This window comes from Thamnophis elegans, chromosome 1 (assembly GCF_009769535.1).
Source record: "Thamnophis elegans isolate rThaEle1 chromosome 1, rThaEle1.pri, whole genome shotgun sequence".
In the NCBI taxonomy this organism is placed as follows: Eukaryota; Metazoa; Chordata; class Lepidosauria; order Squamata; family Colubridae; genus Thamnophis; species Thamnophis elegans.
Genome location: NC_045541.1, coordinates 25,952,495 through 25,977,868, shown reverse-complemented (window position 1 = coordinate 25,977,868; position 25,374 = coordinate 25,952,495). Strand labels below are relative to the sequence as shown.

The 25,374-nt window shown below is 39.5% G+C and overlaps 2 protein-coding genes across 3 annotated transcripts in view; one reads left to right on the top strand and one right to left on the bottom strand.

Moving 5' to 3' along the window:
• The window catches only part of DYNC1I2 (dynein cytoplasmic 1 intermediate chain 2), a 42,236-nt gene extending 28,249 nt beyond the window's left edge, over positions 1–13,987 (top strand). The window contains exons 7-16 of one of the 2 annotated variants that reach the window (XM_032209844.1): positions 143–305; positions 405–504; positions 674–799; positions 1,523–1,669; positions 3,268–3,381; positions 3,923–4,056; positions 4,990–5,134; positions 6,630–6,770; positions 9,127–9,252; positions 10,886–13,987. In XM_032209844.1, coding sequence (XP_032065735.1) covers positions 143–305; positions 405–504; positions 674–799; positions 1,523–1,669; positions 3,268–3,381; positions 3,923–4,056; positions 4,990–5,134; positions 6,630–6,770; positions 9,127–9,252; positions 10,886–10,999 — 1,310 coding nt within the window. In that variant the 3' untranslated portion in view covers positions 11,000–13,987. The remainder of the gene's footprint in view (positions 1–142; positions 306–404; positions 505–673; positions 800–1,522; positions 1,670–3,267; positions 3,382–3,922; positions 4,057–4,989; positions 5,135–6,629; positions 6,771–9,126; positions 9,253–10,885) is intronic. The other variant, XM_032209849.1, reaches the window with a different exon arrangement.
• SLC25A12 (solute carrier family 25 member 12) overlaps positions 13,765–25,374 on the bottom strand; it is a 49,348-nt gene continuing 37,738 nt past the window's right edge. Inside the window, exons 14-18 of the mRNA XM_032209833.1 lie at positions 21,626–21,766; positions 18,778–18,916; positions 17,214–17,372; positions 16,368–16,458; positions 13,765–14,378 (exon numbers count right to left, since the gene is read on the bottom strand). Coding sequence (XP_032065724.1) covers positions 14,189–14,378; positions 16,368–16,458; positions 17,214–17,372; positions 18,778–18,916; positions 21,626–21,766 — 720 coding nt within the window. The 3' untranslated portion in view covers positions 13,765–14,188. The remainder of the gene's footprint in view (positions 14,379–16,367; positions 16,459–17,213; positions 17,373–18,777; positions 18,917–21,625; positions 21,767–25,374) is intronic.

The following is a 25,374-nucleotide window of genomic DNA, read 5'->3' as shown; positions in this document are numbered from 1 at the left end:
TAAAAACATTAAATAAAATTGCAGCTGTTCATCACTGTTGAAAATCTTAATACCCCCCCCCCACACACATCTCATTCTAATCATTAAATATATTCATTTTAGTCTCTTGGTTATAAGTCATATTCCAAATCTGTCTCCACAGTTGCCCCTCATGAACTAACAGAAGAAGAAAAGCAACAAATTTTGCATTCTGAAGAGTTTTTGAGCTTTTTTGATCAGTCTACAAGAATTGTAGAAAGAGCTCTTTCTGAGCAAATTAATATTTTCTTTGACTACAGTGGCCGGGACTTAGAAGACAAAGAAGGGTAATATGGGAATTTCAAAAATATGTTACTCCATTTGTTTTAATTTTACTGGAAATGATCCTAAATCCATCCTCTTTTATTGTTTTATTTTTTTCCCAGAGAAATTCAGGCAGGAGCTAAACTATCCTTAAACAGACAGTTTTTTGATGAACGTTGGTCAAAGCATCGTGTTGTTAGTTGCTTGGACTGGTCATCTCAGGTAACTTTACTTAGCCTAATAAATCTTCCTTAGTAGATATTATTTTCCTTACTCTTTTGTCAAAATAGATTTCCAAGAAATAAAGTTGTGTTCAGTAACTTAATTTGGATTTATTTGAATGTGTCTTATTTAAAGCCAATAACAGAGAATCTCTTATTTTTTTATCTAGTACCCAGAATTGTTAGTAGCATCTTACAACAACAATGAAGATGCTCCTCATGAGCCTGATGGAGTGGCCCTTGTCTGGAATATGAAATATAAGAAAACAACTCCAGAATATGTCTTTCACTGCCAGGTAGTGCAAGTTCTTATCTTGCAGGGTTAAAGATTTGGTATTAATGAAAGTGGACAAGACTTGCCTTTTAATTATCACTATAATGATTTAATTGAGGAGACATGAACTTCAAATGTAACCCATTCTAAACACATGTCTGAAGGATCCAGCTATCTTCTTTTTAGCATAATATACCTTATTTAAACTTACACAACCTCATACTATATAAAATATGACATGACGTTCTGTGCATTAAGTACAGAATCAGCATTTATTATTAAAAATATATAATCACATCTCAACCCAATTTGTATGTTGAAAACAAATATACATAGCCTAAAATTTAAGGGAAATAAAGTTAATAAATAAAAATGATCTAATGTAGATGTACAAGTTGGCCTCAATATAGGCTACTGTAAAATATTTACTTCTAATGAAACAACTAGTAAAATAATAAATGTAAGACATAGATAAGATAATATGACAGCTGAGAAAAACAGAACAAACTCATCTGGGCTCAACTATCTTCCTGACCCCCATGCTTACGAAAGTAACCTTCAGCATAATAATGAAATTTCATTTCCCTGTGTTATATATTTAATATGATATAACATTTCATAGGTTAAAAGATGATCCATTAATGTGCCTTTTCCTGATATAGTCATTCCTGAAGTCATTTCGGAAATATTTCTAGTAAAAAGTCATATTCAGAAATAACATTTACATTCTTTTTTCACTTTACAGTCAGCTGTTATGTCTGCTACATTTGCAAAATTTCATCCAAATTTGGTGGTTGGTGGCACATACTCTGGACAAATTGTGCTCTGGGATAACCGTAGCAATAAGCGAACACCAGTTCAGAGAACTCCCCTTTCAGCTGCTGCTCACACGGTAGGGAACAGAAGATCCATATATCTTCATCACCCAATTTCCTTTCAGGATAAACAGTGTTGTGCAAAGTGCACAGAAAGAGTGTGAAGTAGTGACAAAAGAAACTAAGGCAAGACATAAGAAAAAATTATTGATTTATTCAGTAATCTAGGATAGTGTTGGCTTAGAGCATGATGGGATAAAATTCAGAATGTGTGAAGAAAAAAAATATAACATTCAAGAAATGAGTGTCTTATATAAAAGATACTATAATCCTATTTGAATTAAACTTTTTGCTGAAAGGATCAATTCACCATTTCACATTACTTAGTTCTATGGTATTTCCTGTCATCTATATTTCTCTCTCTCCAGGTTCCAAGATGTCTGAATTTTTCATTATGAATAGGAGATCATATATTACTTGTTCCTTAGCTCTTACTTTCCCTTGAGAAGCACATTTTCCCTGCTGGGAAAACATGTAGGCCTGAAATGAAAATATTAGCTATTCATATTTTCAAAATCTAGACTGTCTGGTCATTCCTTTGCTCTGTGCTTAGGAATGTTGATAGGTATACCATGCTTTTGCATCACTATAGCTGTTCGTGCCATTTCCTTTTGTTTTTCTTTTGTTCTATTTTTATTAATGTTCAGCTTTTCTTTTGTCATAACTTCACCTCCTAATGTTGGCTTAGAGGTAGTATTCGCTTACTGACCACTCATTCATCAGTTGTTCAAAATTATAACAGTGCTGAAAAATAACTTTAAGGCTAATCTGCGATCATTTGCAACCCTTTGCAGCATCTCTCAATCACATAATTGCCATTACTATAAGTAGGCTTTGTGATGCACCTCACCTTTGGATTTTTTTCCACCACACACCCCCAAGCACTTCCCAGAGAAGAGAGATTGGAGTGGAAAGGATTACAAGAGTAACCTACTTGCCCTTCTAACTATCAAAAGCAATGCAAGGATCAGGCAAAGATTATCTTGATTGCATAAAGAAATCAATCGTTTCCCCCACCCCACCTCATAGAGCAGGGAAATTGGAGAAGAAGAGATTTCAAGAGAGTACTGTAAACTATTTGCATAGTGGCCCTACAGCTCCCAGCTTTGGGCTGCCATGCAGTCACATTGCTTTCAATGTGTACAAGAGAGTAAACAGGCATTCAAGCATTCTAAAGGGCAGGGGAGTGGTTAAAAGGCAAACAAAAGCCAAAGATGTGGAACTGAATAGTCTTGTCTTTTTCCAGCTTGAAAGAACAGTCACAGTCACATAATTTCCCATTTTGTGTCAGAGTTGCTGGTCCAAATTAGTATCAGTGGGTGAGGACTACCTGTATTCCAAGAATGAACTTTCATCCTTCCTATACCAGCACTGGTTTTTGTACTTTCAGAGACGTGACTAATCTTGCAGGAATGCTAAGCAACCAAATCTAGATCTTAGTTTCTGGGGAAGATTTGATGATTAGCTGTAGAAAACAATAGGTTGTTAAGTCCCTGGATATCTTTCTTGTCCTTCTTGTCTGATCATTTAAAATTTAGATTTGCATTTGATATTTGAAGATATCTTAAATTTCCATGGAAGTTTTGTTAAACTGTGCTATATGATTTTATTTTAGCATCCTGTATATTGTGTAAATGTTGTGGGGACACAGAATGCTCATAACCTTATCAGCATTTCTACTGATGGGAAGATTTGCTCATGGAGCCTGGATATGCTATCACAGCCTCAGGTATATTTCTTATTAAATATGTTAAACATGTATGGTTACATCGGTTTCAGGAAAGTTCTGCAGATAAAATACATGCCACAGCAGTATGAAATGACTGATAGCCCAAGATTCTAAAGATTCTTTTTTGAATTCTGAGAGCTGGCATGCAGTTTAAAGTAGTATAAAATTTGTACTGAAGATATTTCAGTTCACATGCTTGTTTAAATATAAAAGCTCATTAAATGATTTTAAGTGATAAACTTTCAGTTTAAATTATGTCGCAGAGCATCTGAGAAATGCTGAGAAATATGTAGTACATTTGTCTTACTGTAGATATTAATAAAATATACATTCCATAGGTTGAGAAAAAAATCCTACGTTGTCATCATCTACTCTGTGTTGTTTTTTTGTGTTAAATACTTTCAGCTGGATAATATGAATAAAGCAAGTATATAGAATAAAAATGTTTTGTAGAAGTCTAGTATTAGAAATACTCCATGATCTTAACAGAAAAGTTCTTTGGGAAAAACAGAAAACAAAAATATGACATCCTTCTCTCCAGGATAGCATGGAGTTAGTTCATAAGCAATCCAAAGCTGTTGCTGTCACTTCTATGTCTTTCCCTGTTGGAGATGTCAACAACTTTGTCGTTGGAAGTGAAGAGGGCTCTGTCTACACAGCATGTCGCCATGGCAGGTGATTAGACCCTTGGATTTCATTTTTTCAGCCACAAGGTGTTGCATCTTGGGTCATACTTTAAGGAACATTAATTTTGGGATTACTGCTCTTTAATTGTCATAGGATGATTACATACAGTTGCACTTCTCTAAAAGAAATTGTGTAAGGATTTTAAAAGAGTATTTAATAATTAAAATTTTCAATTAACATCAGCATCTCATTTTTTTTCTAGATAAGAATAGTTTTTGAGCTTTGATGCGGAATACGCTGATTAATCAAATTTGGAGGGGAATGGTGACAGAATATCCCAAATTCTTGGTTTTGTTGATAATTATACAGTACTATCACGCACCAGTCATAAATTGGGCAGCTTGTCTCCTGCTGTTCAATCTGTTTTGAAATTGTATAGCTGTAGCTTATCTATTGCTTTCTTAAATGAAATTGAGACTCCAGTCTCTTCTCAAACACACATCAGCCCATGCTGTCCAGTGCTTTGGGTTAGAACTAACCAAAATTGGTAGTTTACACTGATACGGTTGAGGGTTTATCATCCCTGATTTCAGACTGAAAATTACCCAAGGAGGAAATGCATCTCTTGGGAAGCTTGATGGTTCTTGGAAAACAATAATGTCTTAATGTTTGCGGCCCTAATATTTAGTTGGAGTTTGAAAAAAATAATACACCTATTTAGAATATGTAATATTTTGTAAACATTATCTTTCAAATTATATGTCTAGTTATTTAATTAATACAGTTTTTTATTTATAGTGCTACTGAGCTTAATTCCATTCCATGGATGATAATGTAGAGATAATTTGATAATTCCAATAATGTAGAGATAATTTGTTATGCACTTTGTGAACTGTTAAATAGTACTTTGTATCTAGAGTTTTGCGTCAGTATTTTTTTGCTTTTAGAGTAATTCTTTTTCTTTGTATGCATTTTAAACAGCAAAGCTGGAATCAGTGAGATGTTTGAAGGCCACCAAGGACCCATTACAGGTATCCATTGCCATGCAGCAGTTGGACCTGTAGACTTTTCACATCTATTTGTAACCTCTTCTTTTGACTGGACTGTAAAGCTTTGGACAACTAAGGTATCAGTAGATAAATATACACAATCTTGACTTGTATAAAAACCCATCTTATGGAAATTGTCTATGTAGAACTAAGTTTTCTGTCAAGAAGCTTCATTGAAGCATCCATGTCTTAAATCATCAGTTCCATAATTCAGTACATGATTGCAATATAAGAGTAAAATGTGTACAGATCAGATCTATCCATTACTCAGCCTTCTTATATTGGCTGAGGTAATTCTCATAAATATAAGATCCCTATAACCATTGTAGCAGTTTAAAGTTGCTGTTAGTATGTTATGTTTACATAGTGCATAACAGCGTGACACAGACACTACATGCACACACACAAAATGAAACAGTAGTAACTTGTTTGTTTCATGAATATTATCAAATTCTGCATGATTAAAGTGGAGGTCTTCTAGTATGCCCCCCCTTCCCCCGCTCAAGCTAGAAACACTATACCAGTGATGGCTAACCTTTTTGTCCTCGAGTGCCCAAATCGTGGGTGTGCACACACCCACAATGTAATGCACCCTGCCACCCTGCGCATGAGTGCAGACACCCCCTCCCCCTGCGCATGCATGCGACCTCGCTCTCTGCTTTTGGCCTAGCAGGCCTTCCTGAAGCCTCCTGGGACCAAAAACGGGGCACAGGGGACAACTGACACCCACATGCTCCTCCCACCCCTACACATGCACGTGACCCCCCCTCCCCCTCGTGCATGCATGCATGCATATATCCTGCATGCACAGTAGAGACCCGAAAATCAGCTAGGAGGTGTGCACACATGCGTGGTGGAACTGAGCTGGGCGATGAGTCGTGTGCCCACAGAGAGGGCTCCGTGTGCCACCTGTGGTATGCGTGCCATAGTTTTGCCATTACGGCACTATACCATTTCAGACAAATGGTTGCCCAAGCTCTTCTTAAAATCTCTTCTGTGTAAGTTCTGGGGAAATTAAAAATTGCAGCTTTATTAATATCTACTGTTATTGTTAAAATTACATTACTATACTTATATAATCAAATTTAGTATAAATCTCTATTTTTTCAAATTGAGAAACTTTAAGCATTTATTGAAACTTTGCTACTAAAAGAATTACTTGATGACACATAATGAATCAACAATCAAAAGACAAATCATAGCTAAACTTTGCTTTGATGTCCTCAGGATTAAATACAAGCATTGAGTACCAGAGGTTCATTTTGTTCCTAGACTCATTTCTTCAACCAACAAATTGTGTTACAGATAGTCAGTTCGCAGCACTGTAATACTTTCTTTCTAATTTGAGTACTAAAAGATGTGTTATTAACTCCACTACCTCCAAAATACACAAACAGGATTCAGTATTCCATATCCTCTCTGCTGACCATCAGCCATCCTTTGGTCCTGAAGCCAGAAAATGTAATTTAATAATAGCGTTTCCTGACTATCACAAATCTTGCCACCATGCCTTAATTATTTTTGTTTTTTACAATTGCAAGGTATATTAATGCTAAAGGTTTTTTTCCCTAGAACAACAAACCTCTATATTCCTTTGAAGACAACTCAGATTATGTTTATGATGTGATGTGGTCACCCACTCACCCTGCCCTCTTTGCTTGCGTAGATGGAATGGGAAGACTTGATCTATGGAATCTCAACAATGATACTGAGGTAAAGCAAAATTGGTTTGGTATCCCAAGACTGCATGGTAATAGAGCATATTTTCAGAAAAATATTATGTTAAAAAGTTGTACATTTATTTTATCTTCCTTGGCTCTTCACCTAATTACCTCACAAAGAGGTCTGTATGCTAAACCTTTAATGTTATAACTGGATAGTTTTTCATGGAATCAGTTGACTTGGATTATCTTGATTCTTTTCTGTTAGGATACAGACTGGATATGGGATGGAAACAGCACTAGTCCTGCTTTTGGAAGACTTCTTGCATGCCATTCTTGACCTCTCAAAGACTCTTGATCCCCTCAACCATGTTATCTTTCTCAGACAGCTGGGGTGGGTGGCATGGTGTTGTGCTGATTTGCCACCTTCCTTTGGTGTCGATCCGATTTGGTGATAATTAGGAAGAAAAGGTCCCATTGTCCCACTATATGGGCAGCCCAGGGTGGTACTTTCTCCTTTCCTTTTTAACATCTACATGAGGCCAGTGAGTGAGCTCATCCATTGCCATGTGTACCAATTGTATATCTCTGCCCCTGGCAAATTAAGTGATGCCATGACCCTCTTATCCTAGTGCCTCGAGACTGCAAGAGTCTGAATGGGGAACAATAGGCTTCAATTGAACCTTGGCAAGCTTGAATGGCTTTGGGTTTTGGGACCCTCTGATTCCAGGACTATGCCATCTTTGGTGCTAGATGGGGGTCCCTATAGATTCACAACTCATGCTCGCTAAACAGATTTCACTCATGGCAAAAAAGGCCTTTGCACAGCTTTGCCTTGTGCACCATCTGTGCCCCTTCCTGGGTCAGCAGGCCCTGCTTACAGTCACTCTTGCCCTAGTCACCTCCAGATTGGACTACTGCCATGGGCTTTACATGGAGCTGCCCTTGAAGAATATCTGGAAGCTTCAACTAGTTTAGCATGCAAGGGTGTGGACAATTATGTGCACTCCTACAGTCCATGTTAGACATCTGCTCTGTAAGCTGCACTGGTTTACTTCCAGCTCCAATTCCAAACGCTCATTTTAACCTATAAAGCCGTTACGGCATGGGCCTGGGCAATTTAAGGCAGAAGCTTCCAACCTTTTGAGCACCAGGAAACAGTTTTGCAGAAAGAGGTTTTTCCATGGACCGGAGGAGGAGTGGTTTTGTGTACTGTTTGCATTCCGTGCATGCACAGATGAGGCTTTGCTCATTTGTGCAGCCTGGGTTCTGGTGCACTACAGATCAGGAGTTGGGAAGCCCGATCTAAGGGACATCAGCCCTTCTCATCAGACTTTGCAGAAGAGGCATATTGCGGGTACCTTCAGCTACAGATTTACATTTGGTAGATGTGTCTTCTCTATTGTAGTGCCCATCTTACGGAACAGTTCTCCCCCCCCCCCCAATTAGATTGGGGTTTGATCCCTTTTGATATGCTGTAAGATCTTTAAGACTTGGTTATATGACCTGGTCTGGGCTTCTAACAGAAACAGAGACTTGGCTAGACGGCTCCATTGTGAGGGGGGCATTTTTTTATTTATTTTTTATATTTGTCTTCTCTGTTTTGATATTTTTATCTATTGTTTCATCTAGAGTCTCCCTTGGTGAGTTGGACAGCTATATAAATTTGATTAATAAAATTAATAATATGTTTTAAATGACCAGAAAATGAATGACTGTACATGTGGCTTATGCTGACAGGAATATGTCATGACATTGTTTCACCTAACTCTAGTACAGGGAAAAACCAGGACTTTTTTGCTATCTGGCATGAATTCAGGTTCTTTATGCTACCACATGCATCGTATCAACCTAACAGATAGTTGGAACAATTAAGCTTCATAAAGCTGGTATTCCGTGTATTGCTGAAGAATGCAGTGCTATCAGTTGCTGAGCATGGAGCAAAACCTAGGCATGATGTTCTCATTGAATGCTTTAAAGCATCAGACTCTGAGTGTATTTAGCACTACTTTTGTGCAGCAATCAGTTTTGCTCCCTATGATGTGCTTGAGTGGAAGAGTATTACCTATATTATAAAGTAATTTTTCCAGTGTAATTCAAACTCAGCATATCCAGGCAAGGTTTTAGCCAAGCAAGGAAGAACTCAGTAACTTGGAGCTGTCATCTTTGAAGGCTTGGGGCTCTAATTCCTATCATTACTAAATCCATCTTCCATTGGGCCTTGTGTGGGTATATCAGAGAGATTTATATTGTTAAAGGTAAAATATTTCCTTCTCTGTTGTGTTAGGATAAGGGACAGCTAGATAACTTTAATGGTCATATTGTCATCTGAATATTTGTGACAAATCTAGCAAAATTCCAAAGAGGGCATTAATCATGATGAAGCATTGTTGTTTGAACTGGGATAGGTACCAACAGCAAGCATTACCGTAGATGGAAATCCAGCCCTTAATCATGTAAGATGGACAAATTCAGGACGTGAGATTGCTGTGGGAGATTCCGAAGGACAAATAGTAATTTATGATGTGGGAGAGGTAGGTAATTTTCTAACTTATTTTGCTTTGCTTCAATAATAAAGAGTGTATAGGAGTCATGTTTTTGTTTCAATTTAGAAAGTGTGTCTCTATTTAAAGTTTGGGCAGATTTAAGTGCGAGTGTGTGTGCGTGCAAAGATGAAAATTTAAAGAAATTATCATGAATATAGTTTTGTGAAGCAGCCTAAGACTACTTCAACCCTTCCCCCTATTTCTTGGAAACTACTGCCCAACTCAATTTCCCATAATGCTGCTGCTCATTCACCATTCCTTTTTTATTCTGGGGCATCTGATGGCAACAATTGGCAGGACTTTCAAATTACAAACTTTTTCAGAAAAGATTGCAAGTTATCCAAAATCTTTCATGTTGCAAAGTAATGTAAAAAGTTCTCTGTATCCACCAAGTTTAAAACTGGAGAATATGAAAGGAGAGTTACTATACAATACAACAAAGATACAGTTTGTAACTGAGTTCAGGTCAGAAGACCAAAAAGAGTTGCTGTTTGACTGCTTTTGTGTCACTTCAGAATCCTTTATATTTGAGTTTGGGGAAATACTCCAGTGCTTTCAAAGTTGTTTAAACTAATAGTTGTGGCTTAGGTTTGCTTTACTGGTTTGGACAAGTAAATAGTTTTCAAATTTCTTTTTCTTATATATGGTCTTAACCAGACAGTAGAGCAGCTGGTTGGAAGTACAATTCTTCTAAAAAAAAAGAATGTGAAATATATTATGAACTGTTTGTGTCCAGTTAGACACTGGCTAGATGCTACTGCCTAGATCTGGGATGGCGAACCAACGGCACACGGAGCCATTTGTCAGGGCATGCCCGCTGTCCAGCTGAGTTCACCATTTTTTAAAGCCATTTTTCACCCTCCTCAGGCTCCAGAGGCTTTACAAGAGCCTGGAGAGGGCAAAAAGAGCTCCCCCCCCCCAGGCCCTCTGGAGGCTTCATGAGCTTCCCTGAAGCCTCCGGAGCACAAAAAAACGGCCCTATGGGCAAACCGGAAGTTCAGGAACGGACTTCTGGTTTGCTCGGAGGGTCATTTTGACTGTTCCGAAGGCTTCAGGGAAGCCTCCTGAAGGTCCCTGAAGCCCTCAGAGCGCTTAAAACGACCTTCCAATCAAACCGGAAGTGACTTCCGGTTTTCTTGGAGGGTCGTTTTGACTGCTCCGGAGGCTTCAGAGAAGCCTCCTGAAGGTTCCTGAAGCCTCTGAAGGGCTTCCGGGGGGGGGGGGAGGCCTCTGGAGCCTGGGGAGGGCAAAAAAAGCATGCAAAAAAAGGGGGGTCATGCCTGTAGTGCGCACATGTGCACTGGGGAGGTAGTGCATTGCATTATGAGTGCGGCGTGCCCGCACAGGACCCCCCTGTGCTCCCCCTACTTATGGCACGTGAGCCAAAAAAGGTTCGCCATCACTGTCCTAGATCTTTGTTCACTGTGATTTCCTCATTGTAATAGACATGGAGCCTACTCTTTGTGTTGAAATAAATGTTTCATATGCATAAAAATTCAGGGAACCTAGAAATGTATGTTTGTTTCAATTCTAAATTTTGGGTACAAACCAATGATTTAAAAAAAAAAATCAGCATATTCGTATGTTTACTAATACCTCCCATATAACTATTTCTCCATAGCAAATTGCTGTTCCCCGAAGTGATGAGTGGACCCGTTTTGGTCGGACGTTAGCTGAAATTAATGCAAACAGAGCTGATGCAGAAGAGGAAGCGGCAACTCGAATTCCTTCTTAAAATTTTACAGTGAATTTTGGAATGAGCTACAAGAGCTTCAATGTAGTAGCATGTTCTAGCCTGCAGCAGCAACTTGAACGTGAAAACGGGCAGTCAACTATGGATTTGAAAGATTACTGAAGCAGATCTTGTGAAGTTGCTTTTTAAAAGCTAAATCACATATTATTAATCTAATCTGCATAAATTAATATTTATCCTAACTTGGCAAATTGTATCATCAGTTGAAACACTACTTATATTGTATATTTAAAGTTACTTAGGCTGCCCAACTTTCAATGGGATTTAAGTAAGTTATGTAAACCTATCTGGGATGGGGGGTGGGAATTATGGAACTGCTTAGAGTTAGTTACACATGTATCTGTTCACAGCAACCTTTATCCTATATGTTATACAGTAGGTCCCATGGTGGTAGATCATGAAAAGGAATAAAAATAATCTATTAAACTTTTTTTTAATTAATGGAAAATTTCTAAAATCCCTTGAATTTTTTGTCAAATCTGTGTAGTTAATAAGAATTCTTTATAAATAAAATACGACATTTTTCTCATATGTATCCATTTAAAAGACTTGGGTTTTTTAATAGGATTGTGTTACAGGCTAATAATTCACACGAAATTTGTAGGGGGAAAAGGAATCTAAAATGTACTTTCTATTTATGCTTATAATAAAAATAAAGGGTACAAATGATTTTTAGGTTTAAGACTTCATCTTAAATTATTGAAATGGATATAGCTTGCACAATTCTACCCAAAAAGAAAAAGAAAATCTTTTTGAAATCCATAGAATAATCTCTAATTTTGTAGGCACTTTTCTAAAATTTAAGAAGCAACACTTCATTTTTGTATAGTAAACTCGCAATCTCATGTAACCAGGAATAGAACAATTTCTCTAGTTTCTAGCCAGTTTAGATTACTTGTAGAAATATTAAAAATAAAGCTTCAAATATTTTAGTACAATTGTAACATTTTGTAAATTAACCAGCAAATTGGCCGTAAAGTAAGGCATCTTAACCTTCAAGATTTTGCATTGCTATAAAGTTGATTTCGCCATTGATGGTAGTTTCATTTTTTTGTAAATGCCAGTTACTGTCCTGTGCAATAAGACTTTTTTACATTTGTAATTTAAATGCTTTGAAATAACTGCTTACAGGCTTTTACATATAGTTGCTTAGAATGAGTGGCCAACCTGTGGCTTGAATGTCACATATAAACCTTTTCCTGTTCCTTCTCTCCCCTCCCTCCCCCCCCCCCATATACCTGATTTGTGTTGCCTTAATTGAGAAGTAAAATGGCATATTTCAGGGATATGTTTGGGAGTGGGGAAGAATGTGTAAAATAAGTCAGTATATATTGGAGAAAAGCTGCATATAGTCACACAGATAAGTCCATTGGCAGATTTGCTGACTCTGAAATTTTTAACCAAAATGTCATGAAAAATGTGCCTACCCTCAATATTTTTGTATGATTTAGTTTTCACAATTGCCTTATCAGCAGTTGGTGCATTTTTCATGATATTTGGGTTAAAATTTTCAGGATCTGCTCATCCAGATTAGAGTATCTGCAAGTATATGAGAGATATATGGTATTTTAAAGAAGTTGTGGGAACAATCTAAAATACATAGATATAAAATCTAAAATATACTGACAGATAAGGCCATCTGCAGATAAGCCAGAACCATTTTTGGGGGTGGATTTTGGTCCCTAAACTCTTGCGTTATCTGCCACTATATACAGAAGGCTGAACATTTCAATCCTGTTTCTTCCACCATGGCATCATGAGGCACTCTGCAGCCATCAGTGTTATTTAAAAAAAGGGTAGCCATTTGAAGAATAAAGTTGCTTACTTCCAAGATAGGACACAGGATAGTCTGGTTCAGGTGGAACCTTTAAAATGATACACATAGATACAAAATATTGTCTATAACAGACAAATATTTTAAAAATGATTTTGTATTAGTAATCAGATTTTCCAGCCTTTGGGAAGGATGGGGATTTTTTTGCAGGCTTTTTGCCCCATTTTCCTATGAGGCTTCCAATTGAGAAGTGAGGGGAGGGAGTTGCCTTACAGTTCTGGACTTGAGGGTAGTTGGTGGTGATTGGCAGTTTCCTTGGAGGGATCTATTAATTGGTTGCTGGGAATGGTGTCTCTATTTTAATGGGTTTACTGCATTCTGCCTGAGATCTGGATCAGGCATCTGAGTGAGTGGTAGATTTTAACCAGGTCTATTGAACCGTTGATAGTTCATTACCTCAGTATTGATCTCCCAAAGACAGAGAACCTCATTCTAAGTCAGTCTTGCATTTTGTATCTAGCACTTTTATATTCTAATTTTTGGAACCTGTGTCTGCCTACAGGACCTTATGTATGGACCTTATAACAGAGTTCCTTTTATAGATAAGCCCCCAATTAAGGAGGAAATAGTCACATGGGTACATTGCCTGAAATTCTGTTGCCCTTGCATATTGCCATGACTTCATCAAGTAGCTCTCCTTGCATTCACCTAATTACTGGCCAGACAATGAGACCCCATTTCCAGGTCTTAAAAACATGCTTCATTCCCCCCCACCTTCAATCTATAATGGGGAGACCAGAGAGATTACTAACTCTTCAGCTTCTTTGGGCTTTTTAAAAATTGTACACATACTCCTAAAAAAACTCCCTAAACATCAGAGTATTAGAATATTATTGAGCAGTAACGTTGGTAGGTTAATTTTACCTTCTTTAAAACTTAGTCTCTTAAAGATTTGGTGTCAAAGAAAAGGCTCTGGTTTTAAATACATTTTATTGTCACATGATTTTTAGTAAAACACTTTCAAAACAGTCTGTACATTTCAAACTATTTAGAACTGCAATATCTGTTTCTAGAAATGCAACTGCAATTTCAATGCTGTAATGATGTCTCTGTACAAAGATGTACAATATGTACAGTAACATGGAGTGCAAGCTGTGCAAAGCCAAGCCCTGTGTACTAATTCAAGCCATCAGAAGAGGAGAAACAATCAATAGCTTGATCGTAAAGCCCGAATCAATCTCCCATGTGTGAACAACAATTGTATCTTTGTATAGAAAGAAGCAATGATTCAGTCTCCGTTCAGTAAAGTGTCATGCAGCTGGCTGGAGAGCCAAGGATCTGTTCTCGGAACTGTCCTTTGTGACCGCTTTTGTCTGCTGGAAAAGTCAGCTCGGGATTCAAGCCGCTGCTTTGGTTTGCACAGGAGTGGCACTCACTGCTCGAAATTTTGGAAGAGAAAGCCCAAATTTGTTTTCAATTCCAGCAAAAGTAGCTGTGGCAAGCCGGTACCCACCAAGGTGATCAGGATTAACAGGAGGCAGGCCTGAGATTCGAGACTTGGGATGAGGTTCGGAGCCGGCGGGCTTGCTAGTAAGAGAGAAACAAGCAAACATTGGCCACATTCAGCTACTGTTAGTAATAACTATTACAGTATGTTCTGTTCCTAGTTCACTGACTATAAGAGTGGCTTGGCTCACAAGTATATATAACCAAATAGCCATGGTTTACAACACCAAAACCAATAATTTGAATCAATTTTTTTGTCACTAAGTTTTACACTTATGGCTTGTTCGCCAGGTGTGTATTTTATCTGAGGTAAGTAAATCCAGGCCGGGGGAATCCCTTAGGAAATTCATAGCCACGCTAATCTATGTAAGATCAGGCCAAATGTTAAAACTACCTTATTTTTCAGAGTATAAGATGCAACGGTGTATAAGACACACCAAGGTTTTGAAAAGGCAAATTTAAAAAAAAAGTTTTTGCACTCTGCAAACCTCCCCAAAACGGCTCATTTTTCACAAAACACCTGTTTTTGTTTTTGTTTTCAAAAAAAGGCATGAATAGCCTTTAGGGGGCTTGCAGAGTGCTCCTGGAGGGTAGCCCCCCCAAAAAATGAGCAAAAAACAGCCTGTTTTTCATGAAAACGGTCCCATTTTTTGTCAAAAAAATTGCATGCATAGCCTTTAGGAGGCTTATAGAGTACTCCTGGGGGCTGGGGGGGGGGGTAAAATTGAGCAAAAAACGGCCCATTTTTCACTCTGCCTTCCCCAGCCCCTAGGAGCTCTCTTGAAAGCCTTCTACAGGCTATGCACGGCCATTTTGGTGAAGTGGGCGGGGTTTCAGGAGGCAAAAATATGCTGTATTCAGTGTATAAGACGCACCCAGATTTTCAGCCTCTTTTTTGAGAGAAAAAGGTGCGTCTTATACTCTGAAAAATACAGTATGTGTTTCTTCTTTCCCTGAAGCACTGTTTTGAACAGATGGTTTACATCAGTGGTAGTCAACCTGGTCCCTACCGCCCACTTGTTCCAGCTTTCATGATGGGTGGTAGAGGTTTTGTCCGATACTGAAGCACTTTCCTTTTTTTAATTTAATTGACTTCCCTACTTTATAAATCACCATTATTGTGGAACTGGGAGGCGGTTAGAAAATTTTACTACTAACAGAGATACAAAAGTGGGCGGTAGGTATAAAAAGGTTGACTACCCCTGGTTTACATTAAAGCTGCGGAGGTTGACAAAACAGCAAGAATAAAATAAGCAAGCTCTGATCAATTTCATTTTCCTTTCTGCAACAGACAAGCTGCATACAAAATATCAGTCTGCCTGGAATGTTTATTTCATGTCCTTTTTCCATGAAATAGGAATGAAAACATTTTATGGAGTCCTTGGTGCTCTCTGAGCGTGGTTGTTTGCTTGCAGATGTTTCAACAGCCAACTAGATAACATCATCAGTGCAAGTGAGTATAGGGTTTGCTTCCTGTTTATATACAGTAGCCTATCCTGCTGTTTTTTTGGGGGGGAGTGTGTTTAGTATTGGGTGTAAATAGCCTTAACCATTTTCTGTAATTTGAAAATACACTGTTACTCTGTTCTTCATTTATTACCTGACTATTTATCCATATTTATAAAGATTCTATTTAACTTCCAATAGCATTATGACAATTATCAAATCTGGGGATGGAAGTTCTTCAACCTTTGTCATTTTACAGTTGTACTTCACTGTGTGGCACTACAGAACCATTGTCGACAAATTTTGACTTGGAATTCTATCCAATCCAGTCCTGTTTGAACTAGCTGGTTTGCCGTACTATGGCACCATGCTCATAAAAGCATTTCATGAAACTTTTAATTGTACACTCTTCGATACAGGTGCTGCTCTCTATGAATAGGAAAGCTCCCTCTGATTCAAATTGATTATATGAATCAGATTATTAACCTGATTATTTTCTGTACTTATAAAAACAAAGAAAAGCAGAAATACAATTTACTAGACAATTTACTGAGATGCATCATTGTTGTAATGAGCTGGTACATGTCAACATCCTTTAAAATTTAGAAGATCGCTTATACTTACATGCCTCCAAAATCCACATAGAGCCAGCGCTGCAGAAGTTCATAAGTCACTAAAGTAACACCAAATTGGGGTGAGGATCTGAACACTCGGGCTGTTGGAAAAAACAAAAAAAGTTCAATATAACACACATATACTGAAAACATTATTCCCCTCTTTCATGACCACTGTTATGGAAAGCATAAAAAGAACAAGAAATAACAAGCAGAATAAAGATAACAGAGGAGAGGGGAGGAAAGTTAAATTTAGTTTACATGACCACCATTCACAAATACCCCTCCATAGTTTTTGGTACTTGAAACCACAGTTGCTTTCACCATATCCATAAACCACTTCATGAATTGTTTTTTGTCCTTTCAATTTCTACTTCTGTTGTTTGGTATGTGTGGATTAATATCAGATTTTTATTATTTATGAAGTTTTTATTGTTTTGTTTTTTTATGAGTTTTAATCCTCTGCTGAGATAGGCAGATGTATTAATGCCTTAATTAATAATGACATTCAACTTTCTCTCTTAATAAAAACAGTAGTAATCAATCAGCTTCTATGCGTATTGGCCAGCATTCAAGCACAATTAAAGCCAAATTTTAACCTAAATCTCTTTATGGTGTTCTGTGAAAACCAGAATCTCTAAATCTATCCTGCAAATTCGTCATCTTTTTGTCCTCATTCCCACCAATGAGGCTGTACATTCAAAGATATGAAGATGGCTCTGAAGTTGCCAGAGGTGGAAACAGCTGCAAGACTGGATCCATCACTCTCACAATTTTAATACCATTCATTCATATACGTTTCTCTACTATTAGTAGACGTTTCTCTACTGGTCAAGATGTGAAATCCTTTTCTTGCCTGCAGCTCCCTTCCAAAAGGCAGAAGGTCCTTCTTCCCGAAGTATCTTCACAAAGCAATCAATAACTCCATTGTAGGTTGTCTGACCAGCACGGGCAGCCACTTGCAGTCTTGTCTTGATGACATCAGCAGGAGTCACCAAAGAAGCCGCAGGCACACCTGTGGGAGAAATGGACTTCAGCTGAGTCTCAGTACTACCAAAAGTGACCAATAGTGCCTAGAAATACCTCCGGGAGAGGTTTTAGAAGAATAGCTTCAGGGTTTCATTCAGAGCTGTGACAGAGGAGCTCCCCGTAATTTTGAATAACACTGACAGGTTTTAAATAGCACTGTACAGGTAGTCCTTGACTTACAACAGGTCACTTAATGACCGTTCAAACTTACAACATTGAAATAAGTGACCTAATGACTGTTTTTCACATTTACAACCGTTTACAGCACTCCCAAGATCATTTGATTCAGATGCTCTACAGCTGACTCATGACGGTTGCAGTGCCCCAGAATGATGTGGCCTTCTGACAAGCAAAATCAATAAAGAACCCAGATTCACTTCACAAGCATGTTGCTAACTTAACACCCGCACTGATTCACTTAACAATTGTGGCAATTTTTTTAATAAAATGGGGCAAAACTCACTTAATAAATATCTCACTTTGCAACAGAAAATTTGGGCTCAATTGAGGTCATAAGTCAAGGACTGTATTGGACAAGGATGAGCCTACAAAATGTTTGGGCCACATTTCTCCTCCCTCACTCTGAATATTTTTCACTGCAAATCTAGCAACACAGTAGATTGCACCAATTCTAAAGAGCAATTCCTACAAGCAAATGTCAGTCCTTGCTTGCTCTCAATCAGTTTGAGTGCTGTATGCACACAGGCTTAGAGAGGAGGAGGTTGCTAGGTAACCATATATGAAACTTAGGGGACCTCACATGATCAACAAGAACTGGCTTAATATATTGTTCCTAACTGAGTGGCAATGCGCCTAAATGAGAACCGCCAGTGGAACGGAGGGGAGAAACTTCAAATAGACAATAAGTGTCATCTTTTTCCACACCAGGAACAAGGACGAATTTCCTTCCTTCTTTTACAGAAATATTTTTAAAGTTTCTCCTTCCAACTAATATGAGTCCAGCTTCCCAAAACTGAATTGAAAACTGCCTAAATTGGGTCTTTCACTTTGCATATCCTGCCAAAATTAAGAATTCTGCACCAAAACTTAGGAAAGGGGCATAAATCAATTCTTGCTGCCTTCAAAAATGGTCAACCAAGCGGAGAGCTTTGAAACCAAGGGCGAGCCCCAGCCAACCCGCCAACCCAATTTGACTACATGTTGCTGAGCTGCATTAAGCTGTTTATCCACATTATGCAAATGTAATTAGCCATCATCAAAATTAGGCTACCACCCACCAAGGATAAAGGTGATCAAATTTGGATTAAGTTAATCACAATAGTATATTAGCTTCCTCTACGTGGTCTAATGAATATTAAATGTTGCTAAGAATTTAAATGTGGGGTGGGTGGGTGGGTGGACTTATTTTGCCAATTACTCAACAAAGTTACCTGCAATAGCGCCAGCTGTAAGGAGATTAAGCCCTCCCACGTGACCATTTTCATCTGCAAGCATCAGTTTACAATGAGCGTACACAGGAAAATAGATGCCAGAAAAGGGAATGTCTCGGAGAAAACAGGCCTTGGCTCCCTGTCACGTGAAAAAGAGAAACAAAGAAGGAGTCAGTCATGCATACAGGAGAAATTCTCACCGCCTCTGCTCACAAGGGGACAGGGCACACCTCTTCTATGGAGATGTGGGAAGTGCAATTTATTATAGTGCCTAGAATGCGTTGAGCAAAATGCTTTTGTGACCCAGTAAACCAGCTCGATGATCTTCAGCCCTGTGGATCTAAGAAAGTCCCAAACAACTTAAGATACAAAGATGGTACCAAAGAAAAGGCTTTGTGCTTAGATTGTGTTGAGACAACAAGGCAAGGAACAGGAACACCTTCTTGTCTAGCTAAAAGAGTTTTTAAAGATATTCTGAGATGGCAGGTCTCTTTGGTCATTTGTTGGATGGAAATAAAACATGAGAGAAGAACAATCTCATTCTAAAACCGGAATGGTTTTTTGGGAGGGCAATATGGACCAGATGGAGCTTACAACTTTTTGCCACATTCATTCATCTCCAACATGTTTGCCTCGGTTTGACGCATGAACATTTGGGATGAAAACTCTACTTGAGATCTTCCAATTATGCACACACGCCCCTCAAATCCAATTCATGTACATTGATTCTCTATCATTCTTCTAATGCACTACAGCCAAATCCAAAACTCAACTGATGGAGAAAGATCTTCAAAGCAGGAATTATGGGGTGCTTAGGCCAACACCCATTGGAGTTCTCCTCTTCAAAATCCATTATTTCAGATTAAGAAAGTGGTAGGGTGAGGAGTCCTTAGTGCTCTCTTGAGCTTGGTTGTTTTCTTGCAGACATTTCATTCTCTAAACTGGGTAACATCATTAGGATAGTGATGATATAGCCTAGTTTGGGCAATGAAATGTCTGCAAGAAAACAAGCTCCAAGAACACCAAGGACCCCTCATTTCAACCCTGAGCCACAAATATTCTCCTTTATTGAAAGGAGCAGGCTGACAATCTCTGCAACCCTCCTTTCAGATAACATGCAAGTAAAACAGGGCATTGTTCACATGCTTTTCCTTAAAAAAAAAAAAAAGCAAACTGCAGTGAAATGTTGTTTGAAATTGCCCTTAAGGGAAAAAAAAATAGTCTCTGCGTGAATTTTAAGTTGAAAGGGAAGTGGCTGTGCAACATTCTTGTGCTGTCGTCACAAAGCCATGTACTAACGTGGGATTCTATTTTATATCGAACCAACAAATTCTATTTTATAAGAGCACCGTAGCTGCTACTATCCGCTGAATTTACATATTAGCCCTTTGCCCTGGCGAAGGGTAAAGGGATACCTCTCCCGGTGTAAGAAAACGAATAGCTTTTGCTCCATTACCTCTTATTTGCAATGATGGAAATAAGCAGACCTGCAGGGAAAGAATCTTGCCTAGCATCTTTCTAAAGAGCAGGGCATCTTGGGTCTGGCTATTTTTTTTTAAAATTCATTCTAGACAAATCCCTCCACTTAACTCCTAAAAGATTTGAATCCTGCTAAATGCTACTACCACTTTGCTGTCGTCATATTAAGACAAAGAGAGGAGCCTGCTGTGAATACAACAATAGAGACAGCATAGCTATAACAGAAATGTTCAAATAATTTGGGGGCTGCACAAAAAATATAAAAGAAAAGCAAGGAGAGTCTTTCTTTCTTTCCTCCCTCCCTCCTTCCCCAACCAGAAATGGAAAGCCGCAGAGCAGTGTCAATATCCAGCAGGTCGGCCATATTTCGTCCCTATAGCTTTGGGAGAAAGTGCCCATGGAATAAAGCGGAGGAGACTTTCCACACACGCTTTGGCCACCAATATAGAGGTAGCCTTCAACTTACAATCACAATTGAGTCCAGAACTATGGTCATATAGCATTGTGCTCATTAAGCAAACTGGCCATGTAATCCCAGTTTTCCTTGTGGTGGTTATTTAGCGCATGTGGTGCCTCAGGGGATAGAAGAGAGTAGCTGGGTAGCTGAAGGAACAGTGGGAAGTCAAGGATCCCCTGTACAAGTGGATTTGTTTTCTCCCATTCTTCCCGTGGCGAAAGAGAATGTTTTCAAATGTGAAAAGATTCCCCTATAGCCCATCACATATAAAGGTTTCCTTGGGATGGAGGGGGGGGATTGTTTGTTTCTTCCAACAGCCTTCCTGGCATAGTGTTATGGCCCGCCAGTGGCCAGCGGAGCTGGCAGTAGATTCGGATAATGAGGAGGTTGGGGGGGGGAACATGGGCCAGTCCTGGAGTCTGGGGAAGGCTCTGATGAGGGCTCCGTGTCGGAGGCAGAGAGGGGGCCAGAGCCCTATGCCAGCTATCAGCTGCCTTCAGAGTCAGACCTGGAGCCTATTCCCAGTGTGCATATGATCAGAGTTACCAGACTGAAGGGTACAACTAAAGAACAGGGGTAAATAACAGATGATGAATGGCCCCTCACAGAGGAAATAAAAGAGGAGCTAAAGGGGAGTGGAGTTTGCAGGAGACAATCAGTTTGCTTAATTAGTTCATGACTCCCTGAGACTCCTTGCCAAGTTTTGCAGATATCAACCTGTCAGCTCTCCAAGCCAGATAAGGTCTGTGACCGTAAATCCTCCTTTGAAAGACTTTGCTGGATGTGAATGAGCAGAATTCACAGTAAATCAATAAAAGAGGTTTTTGTCAGGAAAAAGGAGTTTGCTTCATGCTCTTGGGAAGCCTATATATGATAAAGAGAGGGAAGAAGCAAAACCAATAAAGGATGTACCTTATACAGTCCAAAAAGCCCCAAGTCCTTCAGAACGGTGAGGGCGCTAACTCTGGGTCCAGTGGTGATTTCTCCTGCTACTTGCAAGCGGATCTTGACAATCTCCAGTGGGTTCGTGAAGATGACTTGTGAACCTCCTGCCTGCAAAACCGTAAGAAAGGCAGCTCAGATCAGTTTCTTCCCAAGGTCTGCTACTTCTGACCAAGCTGCCAGGCCTGTGCTTGTAGATGCAACCGACTGTGTCAAATACACTATCAGGAAGTGGCTAGGAATACCATGCACCTTGTTAACTCGAATGAGAGTCTGTAATTCAGGATCAGGGTAATTTTGCAGGACCAATAGGAAAGAAAAAAAAATCCATCTACATCTCAGATGCCTGTGTTTATTTTAAACAATTGGTTCCATTACTTAACAGCAGCATTTACATGATTTAGTTATTTCAAATGATTTACCCCAAACCAATAATGCAACAAGTTTGACAAAATTGCAAAAGCTACATTGGTCGCCGCATTATAAATTAAATCAACCAGTAACTAAAACAGTATGAATGGTACTAGTACAAGTGGGATTCTTTCCATCTGCAACAGTGTTTCTCCATTTTGACCATTTGATTTGAAGACATGGGGGCTTTAGCTCCCAAAATTCCCCAGCCAGCAAGGTGTAGAATACTGAAGAAAAGCCCAAGGCAGGGAATAAAAACAGCCAGGTATTGGCTGGGTCACAGGCTTAATAAAGGTAGCAAGTCAAACCCATTGTAGGGCCATTGTAGAGCCTCATGCTGGCTCTACATGCAGACCATATTCAGTCCCTGGAGTGAGGAAGAGTGGAAACATTGGATATGTAGCTTACCAGCTATTCCAATGAGGAGTTTGCTGCCACCTATTTTAACAAAGATGCAGAAGCAGTCACAACCAGTGTTGAGCAAGCATATAATCACTAAGTGAGATTTTGATATTCCAGTATGCCACCTTTGTGCTAAAACCACTCACCACAAGGGAGAATAGCAATAGCACTTAGACTTATATATCCCTTTCATAGTGTTTTAACGCTCTCCTTAATAAGTTTACAATGTCAATACATTGTCCCCTACAATCTGGGTCCTCAGTTTACTGATCTCAGAAGAATGGAAGGCTGAGTCAATCTTGAGCCAGTCAGGATCGAACTTCCCAGCTTTGGGTAGAGTTAGTTTGCAATACTGCATCCTAACTCTGCAGGACCATTGCAAAATAGTCCACTGTCAACTTCCTCTCCTTCTGGAGCAGGGCACAAAACCATCTCAAAGACATACCACAATTCTTGATAGAGTGCTTCAAAATATTACATGGTTTTACCATGTTTCCTTGAAAATAAGGCAGGGTCTTATTTTCTTTTGACACCCCACCCCCCGCAAAAAAAACCCCCTACTTGGCCTTATTTTTGAAAGGTCTTATTATTTTTGAGATGCAGGAGGCAGAGAGCATGGTCACCTCATGGCTGCTGCTGTGTTGAATATTTTGGGGGAGGGCTGATTTTCGTGGGATGGCTTATTTTAGCGCATGCGTTCAAAAGCCTGACTGGGCTTATTATCCAGGGAGGGCTTATTTTCAGGGAAACAGGGTAACACCCATCCTCCGCGAGCTGCACTGGCTGCCTGTTGATCTCCGGGTGCGCTTCAAGGTGCTAGTTGTCACCTACAAAGCCCTTCATGGTATTGGATCTGGGTACTTGAGAGACCGCCTACTGCCAATTACCTCCACTAGGCCAATAAGATCCCATAGATTAGGCCTCCTCCGAATTCCATCAGCCGGCCAATGTCGACTGGCAACTACCCGGAGGAGAGCCTTCTCGGTGGCTGCTCCGACCCTCTGGAACGAACTCCCCGTGGAGATTCGTACCCTCACCACCCTCCAGACCTTCCGCGTAGCCCTTAAATCCTGGCTGTCCCGACAGGCCTGGGGCTAAAGACTTCAACCCCAACCAAATAGTACGACTGTTGTGCCTTTTTTAATGATGTATTGTCTTCATGTTTGTAACTTGTTTGTCCTTCCCTCCCCCTGAATTGTGAGCCGCCCTGAGTCCCCTCAGGGAAAAGGGCGGCATACAAATAAAGTAAATTGAAATTGAAATTGAAATTATTTATTTGTCATATTTAAGACCCACCCATTTCTCTCACAGACATCATCCATGAGAGGACTTCCTTTTTCCAAAATTGCACTGGAGGTTTCCCCAACTCTCTTCCATGGCAAGGAAGAAGGTGTCCCAGAAGGCTTCACTGAAGAACTGATCTACCAGTATTCCCTTTTCTGTAGGTGCCCAGAAACCCCTGGGTAGGAAACCAGGACATGTAGTTGTCATGACAGATGGAAGATGAAGATGGTAAAAGGATAGCTTGACTACCCCCCCCCCCCACCGCCCCCAGTATCTAACCAACCCGTTTGATAGTTAATGACGAGCCGAATCATGATGACATTTTGTTATTTTAACTAAGTGGCATGTCTCTTAGGCTTGCCTGTGAAGCTTTTTACCATTTCCCCCTGAAAATTCACTGTTTAATAGTGAATAATGGGTGCATCTCCATCACCACATCTGTTACAATAAAAAACCAGAAATGTCTGTATGTGTGGGGAGGAGGGGTAGATACAGACAGAAACAAACACACTTTAACAATTTTTTCTAGTCTGGACATGACACAAATTTAACAGCTGTCATGGTTTTTTTTTTAATATTTCATTAGTAGAGCAGAAGCATTACCCCTCGCAAGATGTTGCTGCATGAGCTATTCCCTCCTAAGTTGTGCATTTTAAGCCAAGACATCCACAAAGCTGCATTTCAAATTTCACAGGAAGATTTAATGTGACAGTTTTGCTCCAGAAGCACAGAAACAGACCTGGATGGGGTAGGTTTGGGCTCTCCCTTGGTAAGATTTACTCCTGGCAAAATGGAACAGATTATGGGACCTCCCCACCTACTTCAATAAAAACCCTTTGTTGTTTTCTTAAATGTATTCACCAGCTTAAAGCATGTGTGGTGCTCTAGTCGGCCCCAATTAGTTAGCATTTTTTTCTGTTCCAATTGAAAAGAGAGAGAGAGAGAGAGAGAGAGATGCTTTATTTGTATGCCGCCCTTTTCCCTGGGGGGACTCAGGGCGGCTCACAACTCAAGGGGAGGGAGGACAAACAAGTCACAAACATGAAAAACGATACATCATTAAAAAACACAACAGTCATGCAATTCGAGTGGGGTTGAAATCTTTAGCCCCAGGCCTGTCGGGACAGCCAGGACTTAAGGGCTACGCGGAAGGTCTGGAGGGTGGTGAGGGTACGAATCTCCACGGGGAGTTCGTTCCAGAGGGTCGGAGCAGCCACCGAGAAGGCTCTCCTCCGGGTAGTTGCCAGCCGACATTGGCCGGCTGATGGAATTCGGAGGAGGCCTAATCTATGGGATCGTATCGGCCTAGTGGAGGTTATTGGCAGTAGGCGGTCTCTCAAGTACCCAGATCCTATACCATGTAGAAACATTTCTCAACTTCTTTACACTGAGGGATGTTGGAGTGGGGGGGGGGGAATGGCATGTTTGTAGAAATAGGATCTGATCAATACGGATCTTTCACTGATCAGACAGAAATTACTGTAATTTTTTATCTTTGTTGATTAATGCCATTCTTTTATTTATATGTATATTTTTATACTCACACATACACACTAAAAAAAATTAACAATGACTTGTTGCTTTTAAAACAAGATGCTTAGTTACATAAAATGAATGAGCTG